Consider the following 16,257-nt stretch of genomic DNA (forward strand, 5'->3'; position numbering starts at 1 on the left):
CTGAATGTCCTTGGTGCCTTAGCATGGCTTCCTGGTAAGTACTAACATGGAGGCACAAGCTCTGGCACTGCTAATAAAGACCTCTGATATCTCTCAAGAGCTTTCCTGTAAGTGGTTCATCTCATCCTTTTGTTCATTCCTAATCCAGAAACTTTTTTTTAACCTCCCACTCAAAGCCAAAATACAGCACCCAAGTGTGACTCTAAACATAAAGTAGTCCAGGCATGGTGGCTCACCCTTGTAATCCCAGTACTTTGGGAAGCTGAAGTGGGCAGATCATTTGAGATCAGGAGCTCAAGACCAGCCTGGCCAACATGGTGAAACCCCATCTCTACTAAAAAAATACAAAAATTAGCTGAGCATGGTGGCAAGCACCTGTAATCCCAGCTACTAGAGAGGCTGAGGCAGGAGAATCGCTTGAACCTGGTAGGCAGAGGTTGCAGTGAGCCAAGGTCACACCACTGCACTCCAGCCTGGGCGACAGAGTGAGACTCTGTCTTAAAAAAAAAAAAAAAAAAAAAAAAAAAAAAAAATTAAATATTGGGTGCAGTGGCTCATATCTATAATCCCAGCACTTTGGGAGGCTGACATGGGAGGATTGCTTGAGGCCAGGAGTTTGAGACCAGCCTGGGCAATATAGTGAGACCCCACCTCTATAAAAAAAAATTTTTTTTAATTGGCCATGCATGGTGCGTTGCACATATAGTCCCAGCTTCTCAGGAAGCTGTGGTGGGAGGATTGCTTGACCCCCAGGAGACCAAGGCTATAGTTAGCCATGATTGTGCCACTGTACTCCAGCCTCGTCAACAGGGAAAGATCCTGTCTCAAAAAATAAAATCAGCAAACATATAACTGCTGAGACATTTAGGCTGGGTGTGGTGGCTCATACCTGTAATTCTAACACTGTAGGAAGCTGAGGCGGGAGGATCACTTGAGCCCAGAAATTTGAGAACAGCCTGGGCAACATAGTGAGACCTCATCTCTTTTATTTATTTATTTATTTTTATCTTTTTTAGAGTCACTGTCTTGCTGTGTCACCCAGGCTGGAGTACGGTGGTGCAATCACAGCTCACTGCAGCCCCAGCTTCCTGTGCTCAAGCTGTCCTCCCGCCTCAGCTTCCTGAGTAGCTGGGATTATAGGCATGCACCATCATACCTGGCTAATTTTTAAAATTTTGTTTAGAGACAGGATCTCTCTATGTTGCTCAGGCTGGTCTTGAACTCCTGGCCTCAAGTGATCCTCCTGCCTCAGCTTCCCAAAGTGCTGAGATTACAGGTGTGAGCCACCATGCCCAGCCAGACTTCATCTCTTAAAAAAAAAAAAAAAGGTATTTTTAAAACCAAATACAAAGAACACATATTATATAATCCCTTATATATGAAACGTCCAGAATAGGCAAATCTTTAGAGATAAAAATTATAGTGGTAGTTGCCAGGGCGTGGTGGGGGAGGGAAAGAGGAAGTGATTGCCAGTGGGTATGAGGTTTCTTTTGGGGGTAGTGACAATATTCTAAAATTAGATTATGGTAATGGTCGCACAATTAATTACATAAATATATTGTAAAAGAATTGTACACTTTAGCAGGTGAATTTTGTGGCATATAGCTTACATTGCAATAAATCTGTTTTTTAAAAAACCCTGCAAATACATACCATTTTGCAAATATTGTTCCAGTTGGTCCCTCCTCTCATCAGCCATAGCTGTGGTCATTGCCAGATAGTACTTTGGTGGGAAGGGTGGCAGGCAATTTCCAAAGACCCGCCTTAGCTGAAAGATCCAGGAAACACAGTTAAGGCAGGTGAGCTGCCAGTTCAGGGTTGATGAGATTACTAAAGCCTCCTTTAGGGCAAGTCCCATCCCAGCACTTTATTTCAAATTAAGCTTTCCTGGTGGCCCAAAGGGGGAAAAGAGGACAATCTGATTTTCTTAAGGAGGAATTTATTTCAGTATATATTCTGGAGACATTACTAGACATATCACAGACCGACAGCTCCAGTCTAAGTTTGGTAGAGCTGAGATGTATTTTTATTTTTCATTTGTTTTACAAGACTAGCCACTGCTCACATCATACAATATTATCTTGATTCATTCCACAATAGTGTCTGTGATATCAATTACAATGGGAATTAAATTCCTCAACCCTACCGCCACCAAATCTGAACTTGACAAATGCTTACAGCTGTGTCACCTAATGCGGTAGCCACCAGTCACCTGTTGCGAATGAGCACTTGAACGTCGCTAGTTTGGATTGAGATGTGTTGTAGGTGTAAAATACATTCCAAATTTTAAAGAAAAGAGAATGTAAAATATCTCGCTGATAATTTTTTATATTGATTACATGTTGAAATGATAATATTTTGGATATACTGAATTAAATAAAATATATTATTAAAATTAATTCCATCTGTTTCCTTTTACTCTTTTTAATGTGCCTATCAGAAAATTTTAAATTACATAGGTGACTCATATTTCTTTCTTTCTTTCTTTCTTTTTTGAGACGGAGTTTCACTCTTGTTGCCCAGGCTGGAGTGCAATGGCTCAATCTTGGCTCACTGCAACCTCCGCCTCCTGGGTTCGAGCAATTCTCCTGCCTCAGCCTCCCGAGTAGCTGGGGTTACAGACATTTGCCACCAGGCCAGGCTAATTTTGTATTTTTAGTAGAGATAGTGTTTCTCCACGTTGGCCAGGCTGGTCTCAAACTCCTGACCTTAGGTGATCCACCTGCCTCTGCCTCCCACAGTGCTGGGATTACAGGCGTGAGCCACCACACCCGGCCGGGTGACTCACATTATATTTCTATTGGACCAGTGCTGGTTACAGAATTCCAATAAGGCTGACATATGATCCCAAGTAGAAACCAGCCAGGCCCTTCTCTCCCACTTACTCATATATGACCCATGACCATGGCAGTAATTATTTTTATGGAACCTAAAAAGTGGATGCATAAAAAATAATTTTAAAATTAAGAACTAAAAATGTGCATCTTTATTCCAGCCCTACACTTGTAGTGGCAGCTTGAAGGTAAGGCACAGATTCATTCTCCTGAAAATAAGAGAAAGGAAACCACTCAGAAACCCAATCAGGTTTTGACATGGTACCTCTAGAGCAGGAGGGCTGAAATCTTACTATTACCATACTCAGTGGCTTAAAGAAAATGAAAGATGGAATAAGAAAAATGAGGCTGCAAACAGCAAGATTTTTTAATTCCATGGCCTTTGTCACAAATACAGTGAGTATCTGACAAATATTTACCTTGCATAGACAGGCCCTAACTTCAGAAAAGTCAAGAATCTCATGACTTCTCTCCATGCCCACTACCATCACCCTGGTCCAAGCCACTATCATCTCTTTTCTAGATTATTGCAATAGCCTTCCAACAAGTCTCTCTGCTTCTACCTGTGACTCCTTCAGTCTATTCCTAACACAGCATCTAAAGCGATACTTTATTTTTATTTTATTTTATCTTTTTGAGACAGAGTCTCGCTCTGTCGCCCAGGCTGGAGTGCAGTGGCATGATCTTGGCTCACTGCAACCTCCACCTCCTGGGTTCAAGCGATTCTCCTGCCTCAGCCTCCTGAGTAGCTGGGACTACAGGTGTGTGCCACCACGCCCAGCTAATTCTTGTATTTTTAGTAGAGACGGGGTTTCGCCATGTTGGCCAGGCTGGTCTCAAACTCCTGACCTCAGGTGATCTGGCTGCCTCGGCCTCCCAAAGTGCTGGGATTACAGGTGTGAGCCACTGCACCCAGCCTAAAGTGATACTTTAAAAATGTAAGTCAGCCAGGTGCAGTCATGCACACCTGTAGTCCCAGCTACTTGGGAGGCTGAGGCAGGAGGGTTGCTTGAGCCCAGGAGTTCAAGGCTAGCCACTGCCCTCCAGCCTGGGCAACAGAGCAAGACTTTATCATTTCTTAAAATAAGAAAAGTAAGTCAGATCATTCCACTGCCTTTCTCAAAATCATCCTCAACTTCTCATCTCACTCAAGTAAACCCAAAATTCTTACAATGACCTAGAACTGTGCCATCTAATATGGTTGGCATTAGCCACCTGTGAGTAAATTTAAACATAATTAAAATAATTTGAAATTTTAAAATTCAATCTTCAGTCTTGCTAGCCACATTTCAAATGCTTAATAGCCACTTGAAATACTGTAATTTGCTACTGAGTTGGGCAAAGCAGATATACAGCATTTCCATCAGCACAAAAGTTCTATTGGGAAACATTGGTCTAACATCTGGAATGGTTATTAACTGCCTGCCCGTGGGCAAAACACACTTCCCTGATGCATTTTTTTGGTGGTTGGTTGTTTGATTTTTAGATAACTGGAATTTGGTACCAGCAGTTATTTGTGTGACTTAAAATTTTAAAAACTTGTATCTTGAAGAGAAAACAGAATATTACAACCACTTTGAAAGACAGTTTGGCAATTTCTTACAAAGCTAAACATAGTCTCACTCTATAATCCAGCGATAAATACCCAACTGATTTGAAAACTGTCCATACAAAATGTTTATGGCAACTTAATTCATAACCCCCAAAATTTAAACAACAAAGATGTCCTTCAGTCTGTGAATGGATAAGCAAACTGTGATATATCCATACAATGAAATGTGTTATTCAGAAATAAAATGAAATAAGCTATCAAAACACAAAAGACATGAATGAAACGTAAATAAATATTGCTAAGCGACAGGAGTCAGTCTGGAAAAGCTATATACTATCTGATTTCAATTATATGACTTTCTGGAAAAGCCAAAAGTATAGAGACTTTATAAAAAGATCAACAGCCACAAAGTTTTGGGGCAGGGAGGTACGGAATAGCTGAAACACATGGAGTTTTTTAGGGCAATAAAACTAGTCTATGTGAAACTAGAATTGTGGATGCATGACACTATGCATTAGTCAAAATTACAACAGAACTTCATGTTTTCTGAACTTTACAACAGAAGCTTCATGTTTGCAAATATTTTTAGAAATAATTTAGGAGGTTTGGGGAATCCGAGGATGGAATGTAGAATGTGATAAAACTATATTACAAATGTATGAAACCAACTCACTGAACGTGGTGAGAAAAAAAGTGCTGACCTAAGTCACTTTGAAAATGAGTGGAGTCTGTAAACTAAAGGCAAAGAAACTAACTGTACACAGGCATTGGACTCTGGCTGATAAAGTTGTTTTCCACAGGAGTGTAGGTTAACAGCACTATACTGCCACATGTGTATACGGAATCAAACAAGTAAATGAATGGCAGGTAGTGGGAGTCAGGTTTCCAACTGTTGTAGTGGCAGTTTACACATAAGGGGAAGAGGCTAGAATGATCCATGTGGTAATGCACTAGAGTTGAATATATTAGTATGACCACATGTTTAGTTTAATATAGATGATTACATATAGAAATATTTATTCATGTGTCTGTATACATGGGTTTGTATACACACATATATTTCCTTGCTCTGTCAGCTGAGAGGACCTAGATGCAACAACACTCCAGTAACAATGAACATATCTAGTGCCCAGATCTTAGTTTCCAATACCATTCTACAATCAGTGCAACCAAGGATCTATGGAGAAATGGCTGATTTCTAGGACTGAGGCAGGAAATATATAAGATGGGCCTGGAGTACCTTGTAGCTCCAGAAAGTAAGGAAACATTCAAAACAAATGAAAAAAACAAATCAGGAATGGGAGTATGTCAGAGACAAGGAGCAAAATGAAAGAGCTTCCATGGGCCAAGATGGAACAATTTGACCAACCAAGTAGTAGTGAAATATGACCCAAAGTATAAAGTGAATATCCATGAGTCCTTACAGACTTGTTTTAAATAAATAGGAGCGACTAGACAAATCTCTTGTGCAGAAGAACATCAGATAATTTCTTTTCTTTTCTTTGGAGACAGAGTCTTGCTCTTGTTGCCCAGGCTGGAGTGCAATGGCGCCATCTTGGCTCACTGCAACCTCTGCCTCCTGGGTTCGAGTAATTCTCCTGCCTTGCCTCCCGAGTAGCTGGGATTACAGGCATGTGCCACTATGCCTGGCTAATTTTGTATTTTTAGTAGAGACGGGGTTTCTCCATGTTGGTCAGGCTGGTCTCAAACTCCTGACCTCAGGTGATCCACCCACCTTGGCCTCCCAAAATGTTGGGATTACAGGCGTGAGCCACCGCGCCCAGCCATATCAGATAATTTCTATAGATACTCCTCAAAAAGGGGGAGCATAAATCCCCACTCTCAGTGTGGGCTGCATGTAGTGACTTCCTTCCAAAGAGGATACTATGGAAAGAGAGGACAAAAGAGTAACTTTACAGTTGAGAAAACTGACAAATACTACCTCACCCAGGTGATGAAGACCAACATCAAGAGTGTAAGTCAGATGATAGTAGGTACTCTTGATACGATGTGATTAGAGCGGCACTTTACCTCTGGGGTCTTCATCCCCCCAACCCATAACCCCCATCTAATTATGTGAAAAATATAAGACAAATTCCAGGAAGGATATTCTACAAAATATCTGACAAGTACTCCTTACAATTATCAAGGTCATTAAACATAAGGAAAATCTAAGAAACTGTTACAGTCAAGAGGAACTTAAGGAGACCTAACAACTCAATGTAATGTGGTACACTGGCCAGGGTCCTGGAAGAGAAATAGGACATTAGGTAAACACTAAGGAGGTCTGAAAAGTTATAGATTGTAGTTAATAAGAATGTATCCATACTGATTTGTTAATTGTAATGAATGCACCATATTAATATAAAACCTTAATAATAGAGGAAACTGTGGATTATATGGAAACCCTCTGTCCTATCTTTTCTGAAAACTAAAACTGTTTCTAAAAATAAAGTTTATTTTAAAAAAAACTGATGTTCTGGCTCTCTGGAAAACTGAGATCTGGAATCAATGGGTTCACACTCAGGCAACTGTCTGGTGAGGGGACCTAAACCATTCCCACCACTCTCCACTGTTGTTCACCTGATCCTCATCTCTCATTTAAAGTACCCGCCAGTTGGCTGCGGTGGCTCACGCCTGTCATCTCAACACTTTGGGAGGCCTAGGTGGGCAGATTGCTTGAGTCCATGAGTTTAAGACCAGCCTAGGTAACATGGCAAGATGTTGTCTCTACTAAATATACAAAAAATTAAGCCAAGTGTGGTAGCATGTGCCTGTAGTCCCAGCTACTCAGGAAGTTGAGGTGGGAGAATAACCTGAGCTGGAGACTTCAAGGCTAAGGCAACAGTGAGCCAAGATCACACCACTGCGCTCCAGCCTGGGCCACTGGAGTGAGACCTTGTCTCAAAAAAAAATATATATATATACACACACACACACATGCACACACGCATATATATATATATATATATATATATATATATATATATGGTACTTGCCTGTAGCCATTTAAGTTTGCAATCTCTCATCTAAACCTAGTATAATTTTTTTTTTTTTGAGACAGGGTCTCACTCCTGTGGCCCAGGCTAGAGTACGATTAAACCTAGTATAAAATATTATAGGCCGGGCGTGGTGGCTCACGCCTGTAATCCCAGCACTTTGGGAGGCCGAGGCGGGCGGATCACGAGGTCAGGAGATCGAGACCATCTTGGCTAACGCGGTGAAACCTCGTCTCTACTAAAAATACAAAAAAATTATCCGGGCTTGGTGGCGGGCGCCTGTAGTCCCAGCTACTCGGGAGGCTGAGGCAGGAGAATGGCGTGAACCCGGGAGGCGGAGCTTGCAGTGAGCCGAGCTCGCGCCACTGCACTCCAGCCTGGGCGACAGAGCGAGACTCCATCTCAAATAAACAAACAAACAAACAAACAAAATATTATAAAGACAATTCTGTTTCTTTTAAACTCAAGGAAATTTTTCTGCCCTTCCAGAGACTGTCAAAAGGCATCCCAGTTGGAGCATTATCCCAGGCAGGGCTGCTGAAACAACCTGGGATTGATGCACCCATCTCTGCTAATTCCATTAAATAGAAGCAAAAATTTGACTTCTTTGCATGCAATTATTTCTTGGCTAACTGATTAAGTGATCTTTAAAAGGCCATTGTCTTCACTGGCATGTGTTCGTAAATGTCGCAGATGTTCCCGAATCAGTTCTAATCACAGCAGCCTTGAATCAACAGGGCTGCCTGAGTTAACCATCTGCAAGACAGTATCTTGGGGAAGCCCTGAGGCCAAGATCTGGGGAAAAATCAACAAGGATTAAGGTTCTAATACCTATCACAGAGCAGAAACCTTCCCAGCAGGTTTTTACAACCTGAGCTGACTTGTCAAGGAATCTTTCTCCTCCCTTCTCGGATACTGATCTAAGGGCGACAATGAACATAAAGGAAACTGAGTAGTTAAATGTGCCAAAAGTCAACAATCAAATCCAAATTCAACTCCACCAAAAGAGGACCTTTTCCATGGGTCTCAGTACACAGTTGAGCTATCAAAACCACCAGTGTACTGAGAAGTATCTGGTACTACAGTTCAGCCCTGCCTGTCTTTCAAAAAACAGTTTAAAGAGATCAAAAGGAAAACATATCTGTTCTGCTCTTTTATTATGTGGTGTTTTTGTTTGTTTGGGGTATTGTGGGGTTTTTTTAAGACTGTGATCTGACAAATATTTTCATAAACCCCAGAACAGGGCGGGCGCGATGGCTCATGCCTGTAATCCTAGCACTTTGGGAGGCTGAGGCAGGCAGATCACCTGAGGTCAGGAGTTCAAGACCAGCCTGGCCAACATGGCAAAACCCCCTCTCTACTAAAAATACAAAAATTAGCCAGGTGTGGTGGCAGGCACCTGTAATCCCAGGTACCCGGGAGGCTGAGGCAGGAGAATCACTTGAACTTGGAGGGGGTGGAGGTTGCAGTGAGCTGAGATCGCACCACCTCACTGCAGCTTAGGTGAAAGAGCGTGACTCCGTCTCAAAAAAACAAAACAAAACAAAACAAAAACAAACAAAAAAATCCCAGAACAATCTCCTGTACCAACTACCCCTTCGTACAGCTCTGCCTTTTAACATGAAGAGGCCTTTACAGGCCAGTTGAAAATGTCACCTACTTCCCCCACCTTACTGCATTCACACCCCCCTATACCTATGCCAAAATGGTGATGGCCTGGGACAAGTAGAATTACAGACACAAAAGGTGTCTGTTTCTAATGTCGACTCATTCATCCCACCTCTCCAAGTCCCCTTGTAGTTAAAAACCCAAATTCACCAGATAAAGGGCCACAGCTCAGAGTCTGGGTGGTGGCATCTAGCACCTAAGAGCATGGCCTAGAGCTTGCATATTATCCCATTTGTTCCTCAAAACAGCACTACGAGGTAGACAGATCCTCAGCACCATGAACCTTGAGCAGGAGCAACCCCAGACTCAGGGAGATGAAGTGACTTAAAACTAGGACATCCAAGCTGATGACTGGCAGAAGATGGACTCAGTCTTCTCACTGCTGTCATCATCATCACCATCACCTTTTCCACCAAATCTCTGCTAAGCAACTACCAAGGCAGAATTCCATGCTGGGTGTTCCATACCCACAAGCCTTCATTCTGTCCCTTCATTCAAATATTTGGGTTTTGCTTATAAATAATCAGGGGAGACAAAATATAAACACAAAAAGAGGAAGGAGCATGATAAGGTTGAAACATGAAGCGGCACAGCAATCAGAGAAAGGCATCTCATGCAATCAAGGAGGGCTTCCTGGAGGAGATGGGACTGAGGTGGGCTTTGAGAAACGATTGCTCCCTTGACAGATAGACTAAAACCAGGAGTCATCCCAGGCAGAAGAAGTGAGCCAGGCAGAGACAAAGTGTGGGCCAGCCTGATAGGAACAGGAGGTATGGGTAGGGAAAGAGGAGATCAGGTTAGGTCAGAGGGGAAGCAGCCAAGTTGGGTCAGCACTTGGCAGGGAGGACAACTGAACCAGCGCATACAGGCTGCACAGCCCTCCCCTCCTACTGACGGGTCCTTTGCAAGCTTTCCCAACTTGTCCCCATTGCCATGTCTGATGCTGGCAGAGTGCAAAGAAACAGAGCCCCATATCACTGTTCACAGAGCCCCATATCACTGTTCACAGAGCCCCATATCACTTACACAGGATGGCCTCATCTGTAACTTGGTCGAAATGAGCTGATTAAATGTTTCCCTCACAGATTTCTTTAAATCTATTTGGGCAGGGTGGTGCCAGCAAGAGCAGGGGCATAAATCAAACTGGTTTTGTTTATCTAAAGGCACAGAAAAAGGTGGGGCCAGCCAGTTCACACGGCAGGAAGATGAGCAGCACTGAGCAGCAGAGGGTCAAAAAGCTGCCAGAGCCCGAGGGAGCCTCACTGGGGACAGGACTGCAGGTGAGGATGACAGAGGGCGCAGGTCACAGCAGAGCCCATGGAAACACATCCACCTCTTCCCAAGGTCCAGCTTTTCTTTGTTTTGGTTTTTGTTTTGAGACAGAGTCTCCCTCTGTTGCCCAGCCTGGAGTGCAGTGGTGGGATCTCAGCTCACTGCAATCTGTGCCTCCTGGGTTCAAGCAATTCTCGTGCCTCATTCTCCCAAGTAGCTGGGATTATAGGCACATGCCACCACACCTGGCTAATTTTTTGTATTTTAGTAGAGACGGGGTTTTACCATTGCCCAGGCAGGTCTCAAACTCTTGAGCTGAAGTGATCCACCCACCCTGGCCTCCCAAAATGCTGGGATTCCAGGTGTGAGCCACTGCACCTGGCCAACCCAGGTCCAGTTTTTATGCATTAGCTCTCCACATACCCTGGCTGAGATGGAGTAGAGGCCACCTCACCTGTGCCAGGTACTGCCCCTCAATCTCAGTTATCCAACATGCAAAATATAAGTCCAATTCTTAAAGCCAAAGATCACACATGCTAAAGTAATAGTCCGAATTTAACAGAATGCATGGCATATAATAGAAACTTAGTAAACATTTCTTAAGCAAATAATCAGTTAATTATATAGATGAAAACTATTCTATCAGGATGCAGAACTTCCCAGAAAATAAACTGGAAATAAACTCATATTCCCCAAACACACACACAGATGGGACCTTTCTACTATTTCCTTTTTTACAGTGCTCTGTGTTAAATCAGATTAAGAATTCTGAGCCGTTTCACATCCTCCACTGAATAGGAGAAATAAAAACTAGCTGAGAAGTATCTGGGAGAGGTCACCCAAACTTTCAGTCTCAGACTTAGGGTGGCCAGATAAAATACAGGATGCTCAGTTAAATATGTATCAAGTGGTGCATGGGACATACTTATACTAAAAAAAAATTGTTTGTTGTTGATTTGTAATTTAAATTTAATTGGGAGACTTTGTATTTGTATTTGCTAAATCTAGCAACCCTACTCAGACTCTTCATTTTTTTTTTTTTTTTTTTTTTTTGAGACAGGGTCTCACTCTGTCACCCAGGTTGGAGTGCAGTGGCACAATCTGAGCTCACTGCAACCTCCACCTCCCAGGCTCAAGCGATCCTCCCACCTCAGGCTCCAGAATAGCTGGGATTACAGGAGCACCACCATGCCTGGCTAATTTTTTGTATTTTTGGTAGAGACAGGGTTTTGCCATGTTGCCCAGGCTGGTTTCGAACTCCCGAGCTCAGGCAGTCCACCCACCTTGGCCTCCCAGAGTGCTGGGATTGCAGGTGTGAATCACCATGCCCGGCCTCAGACTCTTTACCTATAAAATGAGAATGATGATGGTGATTGAACTGCTGACCTTACTGGGGACTTGCTGGAACAAAATCCTGTGTCTGGAACTCTCATGACAGAGAGTGGATGTTGGAGGCCTGGGGTCAGGGCTGAATGAAGGGGATTGAGAGCAAAAAGAATATCGGGGCCAAGGGTAAACTTCCCCTTCATCCTCTGAAGCTTCACTGAAAAACCACTTGACAAAAGGCAGATTCATAGAAGGAAAGGCATACAAATTTACTAACATGTGTGGGAGTCTTACAAAATATAAGATCTCAAAGAAATGGCCAAATGGTTGATGGTTTTATACCATCTTGAGATTACAGAAAAAAGCGGCGTGGTCAAAAACAGGTTATGGTGGCAAATCAGGTTATGGTGGCAAGACAGGTCACGGGAAGAAGAGGAGAGACCCGGCAAGCAAAAGTGGTCTTAGTATACAGAGGAAACCCACAGGTAGCAGCTCTCAGAAAGAATAGTTGGTAAACATTTGTTTCAGACCTTTAAAGGTGTCAGACTCTCTGTGATTCTTTCCTAAATCTGAACAAGAGAGGACTTCAGAGAAAGCCTGGCTGCATCAATACAGATTCTCTCTACAGGTGCAAATCTCCTCCACAAAAGGCAGCTTTTCAGCTATTCTGATATTTCCAGCTTTCTACACAGCCATCTTGAAATATGTCATAGTAGTACATTTTGGGATAAAATATTTTGGTTTCCTTCAAGGACAAGGGGACTTTTAGAGTGAGGCAAAAAAAAAATTTAACCTTGATCATGGTGGTGGTAATTATATACATTTACCAAAATTCATTACACTGAACCCATAAAGTTGGGGAATTTTATTACATTACATGATTCCAAAATACAGTAAAAGTATGTTAGTTTAGGACTCAGTCATTTGACTCATTGTTTTACTGATACGATTTATTTTATCAACGTTAGAAAGAAATCACATTAATGTAATAGGTCAGAGCAGGTTCTAGAAATCAAGTCCTGCCTCCAACATTAACAGTATGACTTTAGGAAAATTGTGCCTCAGAGGCTTCACCTGTTAAATTGGACTAATTCTAATGCCAGCTCATAAGGCTATTATAAAAATTAAGCTATTACAGGTAAAGTGTTTGGTACCGAACTCAGCACACAGTAACTACTTGTTATTGTTTCAGATTGATTATAAATACCAATAGCCATCTAAGATCTAAATAGTTTCTTTAAAAATGTAGTAGTTTGTATAGAAAGGGGGAAAATGATAAATATTCATATGCGATATATGGAAGTTGGAAACTAGACAAAGAAATTTCCATTTTACTATTTTGAGAAATCTGGGATAAATATGAAATATTTATTAAAATCTATTTTATTAAAATCTATTGTATGCCCTACTGAGGGCACTGAGCCATGGTAATTTAATATTTAAAGGCCCCGATAGTAAATAACAGACAATTTCTACTTCATGCCTTACCAAATAGAAGATCAAGAATAAAATTTACTCACTCTATGCCTCTGCTTCTGGACCTGCTAGGATTTGGTTCATCTGAGTTTTCCTGAAAATAAGCATTTTCCCAAGTCTGTTGGGTAAGGAGGGCCAGATTCAGGAATGCTTGAAGCCTCTTGAGTCCACAAATGTTTGCTGAGCATATATTACGTACCAGTCTCTGCAAGCAGCTGGCCCCTAATCTTCACAAGCACACTGTGAGGCTGACATCCATAAGGACCCATTTGCTTATTATTTCTGATGAGAAAATTGAAGATCAGAGGAGAGGTGAAGTGATCAGCCAGGATGCAGTTGATCAGTCACAGGCTCTCTTGCTGCCTTCTGCTCTGCTCCCGCCCCTTCCCCACCTCAAGCTGCAGGAAGACAGAGGAAGGTAGGAGAGGATACCCTGCCTCCCCCTGCCAATGCCTAAGACACTCATCCTTTCTCTTCCTTTGAGATCCCTGCCTCTGCAGTCCTCACAATTCCCCATGTGTTTCAGTCACAAGTAGCTTCTTATCTTCCAGAAGTCTGAATCTATGCCATTCTTCATTCAATCATTTGACAATCGTTCCTAAGGACCTACTGGGTCACAGCACTAGTAATACAAAGATGACCACTCAAATTAACTAGTAACCACATTACAACTGTTCTTGGTTGACTCCAAAGATACTTAATCACACCTTGAAAATGGACTTTTCCAATGCACTATGATGTATGAGCAAGAAGGCTTGCTACAGTGACAATTTAATAGCAGAAAAAACAAACTAAGCTGTCGGTCAACAGAAGATGGTTAAATGAAACATGGTGTATCTAACTCACTAGAAACCCAGAGACTGTCTGAAAAAACTCTCTCAAAACAAGCAAACAAACAAACAAAAACAGCTGTTGCCTCTGGGAAAGTTTTTTCAGTTTTCTCTACACTTTTTTTTTTTTTTTTTTTTAATAGAGATAAGGTCTCCGCTATGTTGCCCAGGCTGGTCTCAAACTCTGGGACTCAAGTAATCCTCCTGCCTCAGTCTCCCAAAGTATTGGGATTACAAGCATGAGCCACGGTGCCTGGCCTATACTTTTGTTTTTAATGTTAAGTATATGCTGTTTATAACCTAAAATCTAAAACAAAAAAACAAAAAGCACTATTCATGGGGGAGTGGAGGAGGAGTGTAAAGTTTATTTCTAAACTTTCATTTACTTCTCTAATCCATTTTGAAGACTTATAACACCTCCTTATAAGAACAATGAAACCCATTAGAGCAGACTAATAAATCAGTCTGCCTCCCAGAGAAAATACTGTCAAGACAGCAGGGTGAGAAACTATCCTAGCTTGGTAAGTCATGTTCCCTGGTTCCCAGCCTGCCAGTACTTGAAGCCTCATGGCCATTCAAAAACAAAACTAGAGACACACCTTTTTAAAGGGGGCAAACTTAAGAAACTCTCGAGACAAAGGAGATTAAATACCCATGTACAAGACTCCAAAGACTCTAGGCCTTGATCTAGACCCAGTTTCCAGATTTTGGAGGGAAGCATTGTCCTGGGGAACAGCGGGCACTGAAATGGGGCCCAGCATAGCCCCAGCGCCCTGCCAGGCGGCGCTAGCGGGGATCACCCGGCTGCAACTGCGAGGGGCTTGGAAGAATCACCTGCGCCCGGTTCCCTCATCTCACAGCTGTAGGCGACCAGGAGCCGCAGCATGCATTCATCCAAGTGTATGCCAAGCAATTCAGTTCATCCTTACCAGGACCCTGTTTCACAATAGGAAGCCCGAGGCCGTGAAAGGCCCAGTGTCTTGCCAGAGTCAGAGGAACAGAGCGCTTTGGGGACAGCTTTCTCCACCTGTCTCAGTGGATGGGCTCGTACCCGCCTCCAATCTGCTCACCTGTTCGTTCCAACCGTGCAGCTGGCTGTAGCGCACCCTGCAGAAGAGGAACCCGTCCAGGTGCACGGAGTACAGCTGCAAACACACAGACACCCCGTCCCGGGTGAGCCGAGGGATAAGTGAGCATTGCCACCGGCCCCCTCCGTGCCCACCCTGACCCCAGCCCTGGGCGCACCACGTAGCGGCCCCCCAGCGCGTCGGACCGCTGCTGGGACACCGGGATACAGAAATGCATCTTCATGGCTGAGCGGTGTCTTGGGAGTAGCGCTGGGAACCCGACCTGCGGCGGCGGGCGGTGCGCGGCTCTGAACTAGGCAGCGGTGGACGCAGCGCGGCCTGCCACGCGACTCAGAGCAAACCCCGGCGCCCGCTCTCGCCGGCCCGGGACATCTACAGGTGGGGCCAGGGCCGGGCCGCGCCGCCTCCCAGTCCCCGCCCCATCCAGCCCCGCCGCTCTGGTCCCGGGATAGGTGGCGCCTGGGTCTGGGGCGCATCCACGGCCACCCCCACCCCGGACATCGGCCGCTGTTGGCATTTTCTCCAAGAAGGCCCGTGAGGGGCTTGAAAACAGTTTGTGTCCCATTACCTGCCAACGCTGCCTGAAGTGCACTAATTAAGATTTCTGTAATTACATAGATCTAGTAACTGCCTTATGATTAGCAGAGTTATGTTTGGTCAGTTTTTTTGTACTGACATTTGTTAAATGTAACACAAGACATGCAGCAATATATGCAACCTTGCTTTAGTATTATTCTTTCAATCTTGTTTTTTCCCCTTAAAATACCAGAAGCCCCCCCACAAATGGAAATGGCTTGGGTCTCTCTTGATCCCTGAGAAGCCCTCATTTTTAGACAGGTGCATTCACATAAACACTTGGTTCTCTGGACTACCCAGTGCAAGTTCTTTCAACAGTCTCTCATTTTTAGTTGCTGTGGAAAATAATCTTCCTAATTCTCTTATTTTAGTTAAATGAAACTAGAATTCCTCCCACCTTGCCGTGATCACAGAGCACAGAGATGCTGCAGCTCTCACCAGCCTGTTCTGTAGCAAGCCCTGGGCTGGCTCCATTCTTCCCTCTCTCCTTTAATCTACCCGTAACTCTTCCAGGTAAACAGAGGACATCCTACCATGGATAAAACAGGCCCAGGGGGTGGAGGAACTTGTCCAAGCTCACAGGGCATTTTTTTCATGGGTCTGAGTCGTTTACTGCAGGATTTCATCAGGATCATT

The 16,257-nt window shown here is 43.5% G+C and overlaps 1 protein-coding gene across 1 annotated transcript in view; it reads right to left on the bottom strand.

The window, feature by feature from the left end:
• Window positions 1-15,342, bottom strand: part of SNX31 (sorting nexin 31) — an 83,205-nt gene extending 67,863 nt beyond the window's left edge. The window contains exons 1-3 of the mRNA XM_016959732.4: window positions 15,203-15,342; window positions 15,028-15,102; window positions 1,654-1,768 (exon numbers count right to left, since the gene is read on the bottom strand). Of these exons, the coding sequence (XP_016815221.1) occupies window positions 1,654-1,768; window positions 15,028-15,102; window positions 15,203-15,268 (256 nt within the window). The 5' untranslated portion in view covers window positions 15,269-15,342. The remainder of the gene's footprint in view (window positions 1-1,653; window positions 1,769-15,027; window positions 15,103-15,202) is intronic.
• Between the last annotated feature and the right edge of the window lie 915 nt (window positions 15,343-16,257).

Source organism: Pan troglodytes, chromosome 7, assembly GCF_028858775.2.
Source record: "Pan troglodytes isolate AG18354 chromosome 7, NHGRI_mPanTro3-v2.0_pri, whole genome shotgun sequence".
Lineage (NCBI taxonomy): Eukaryota > Metazoa > Chordata > Mammalia > Primates > Hominidae > Pan > Pan troglodytes.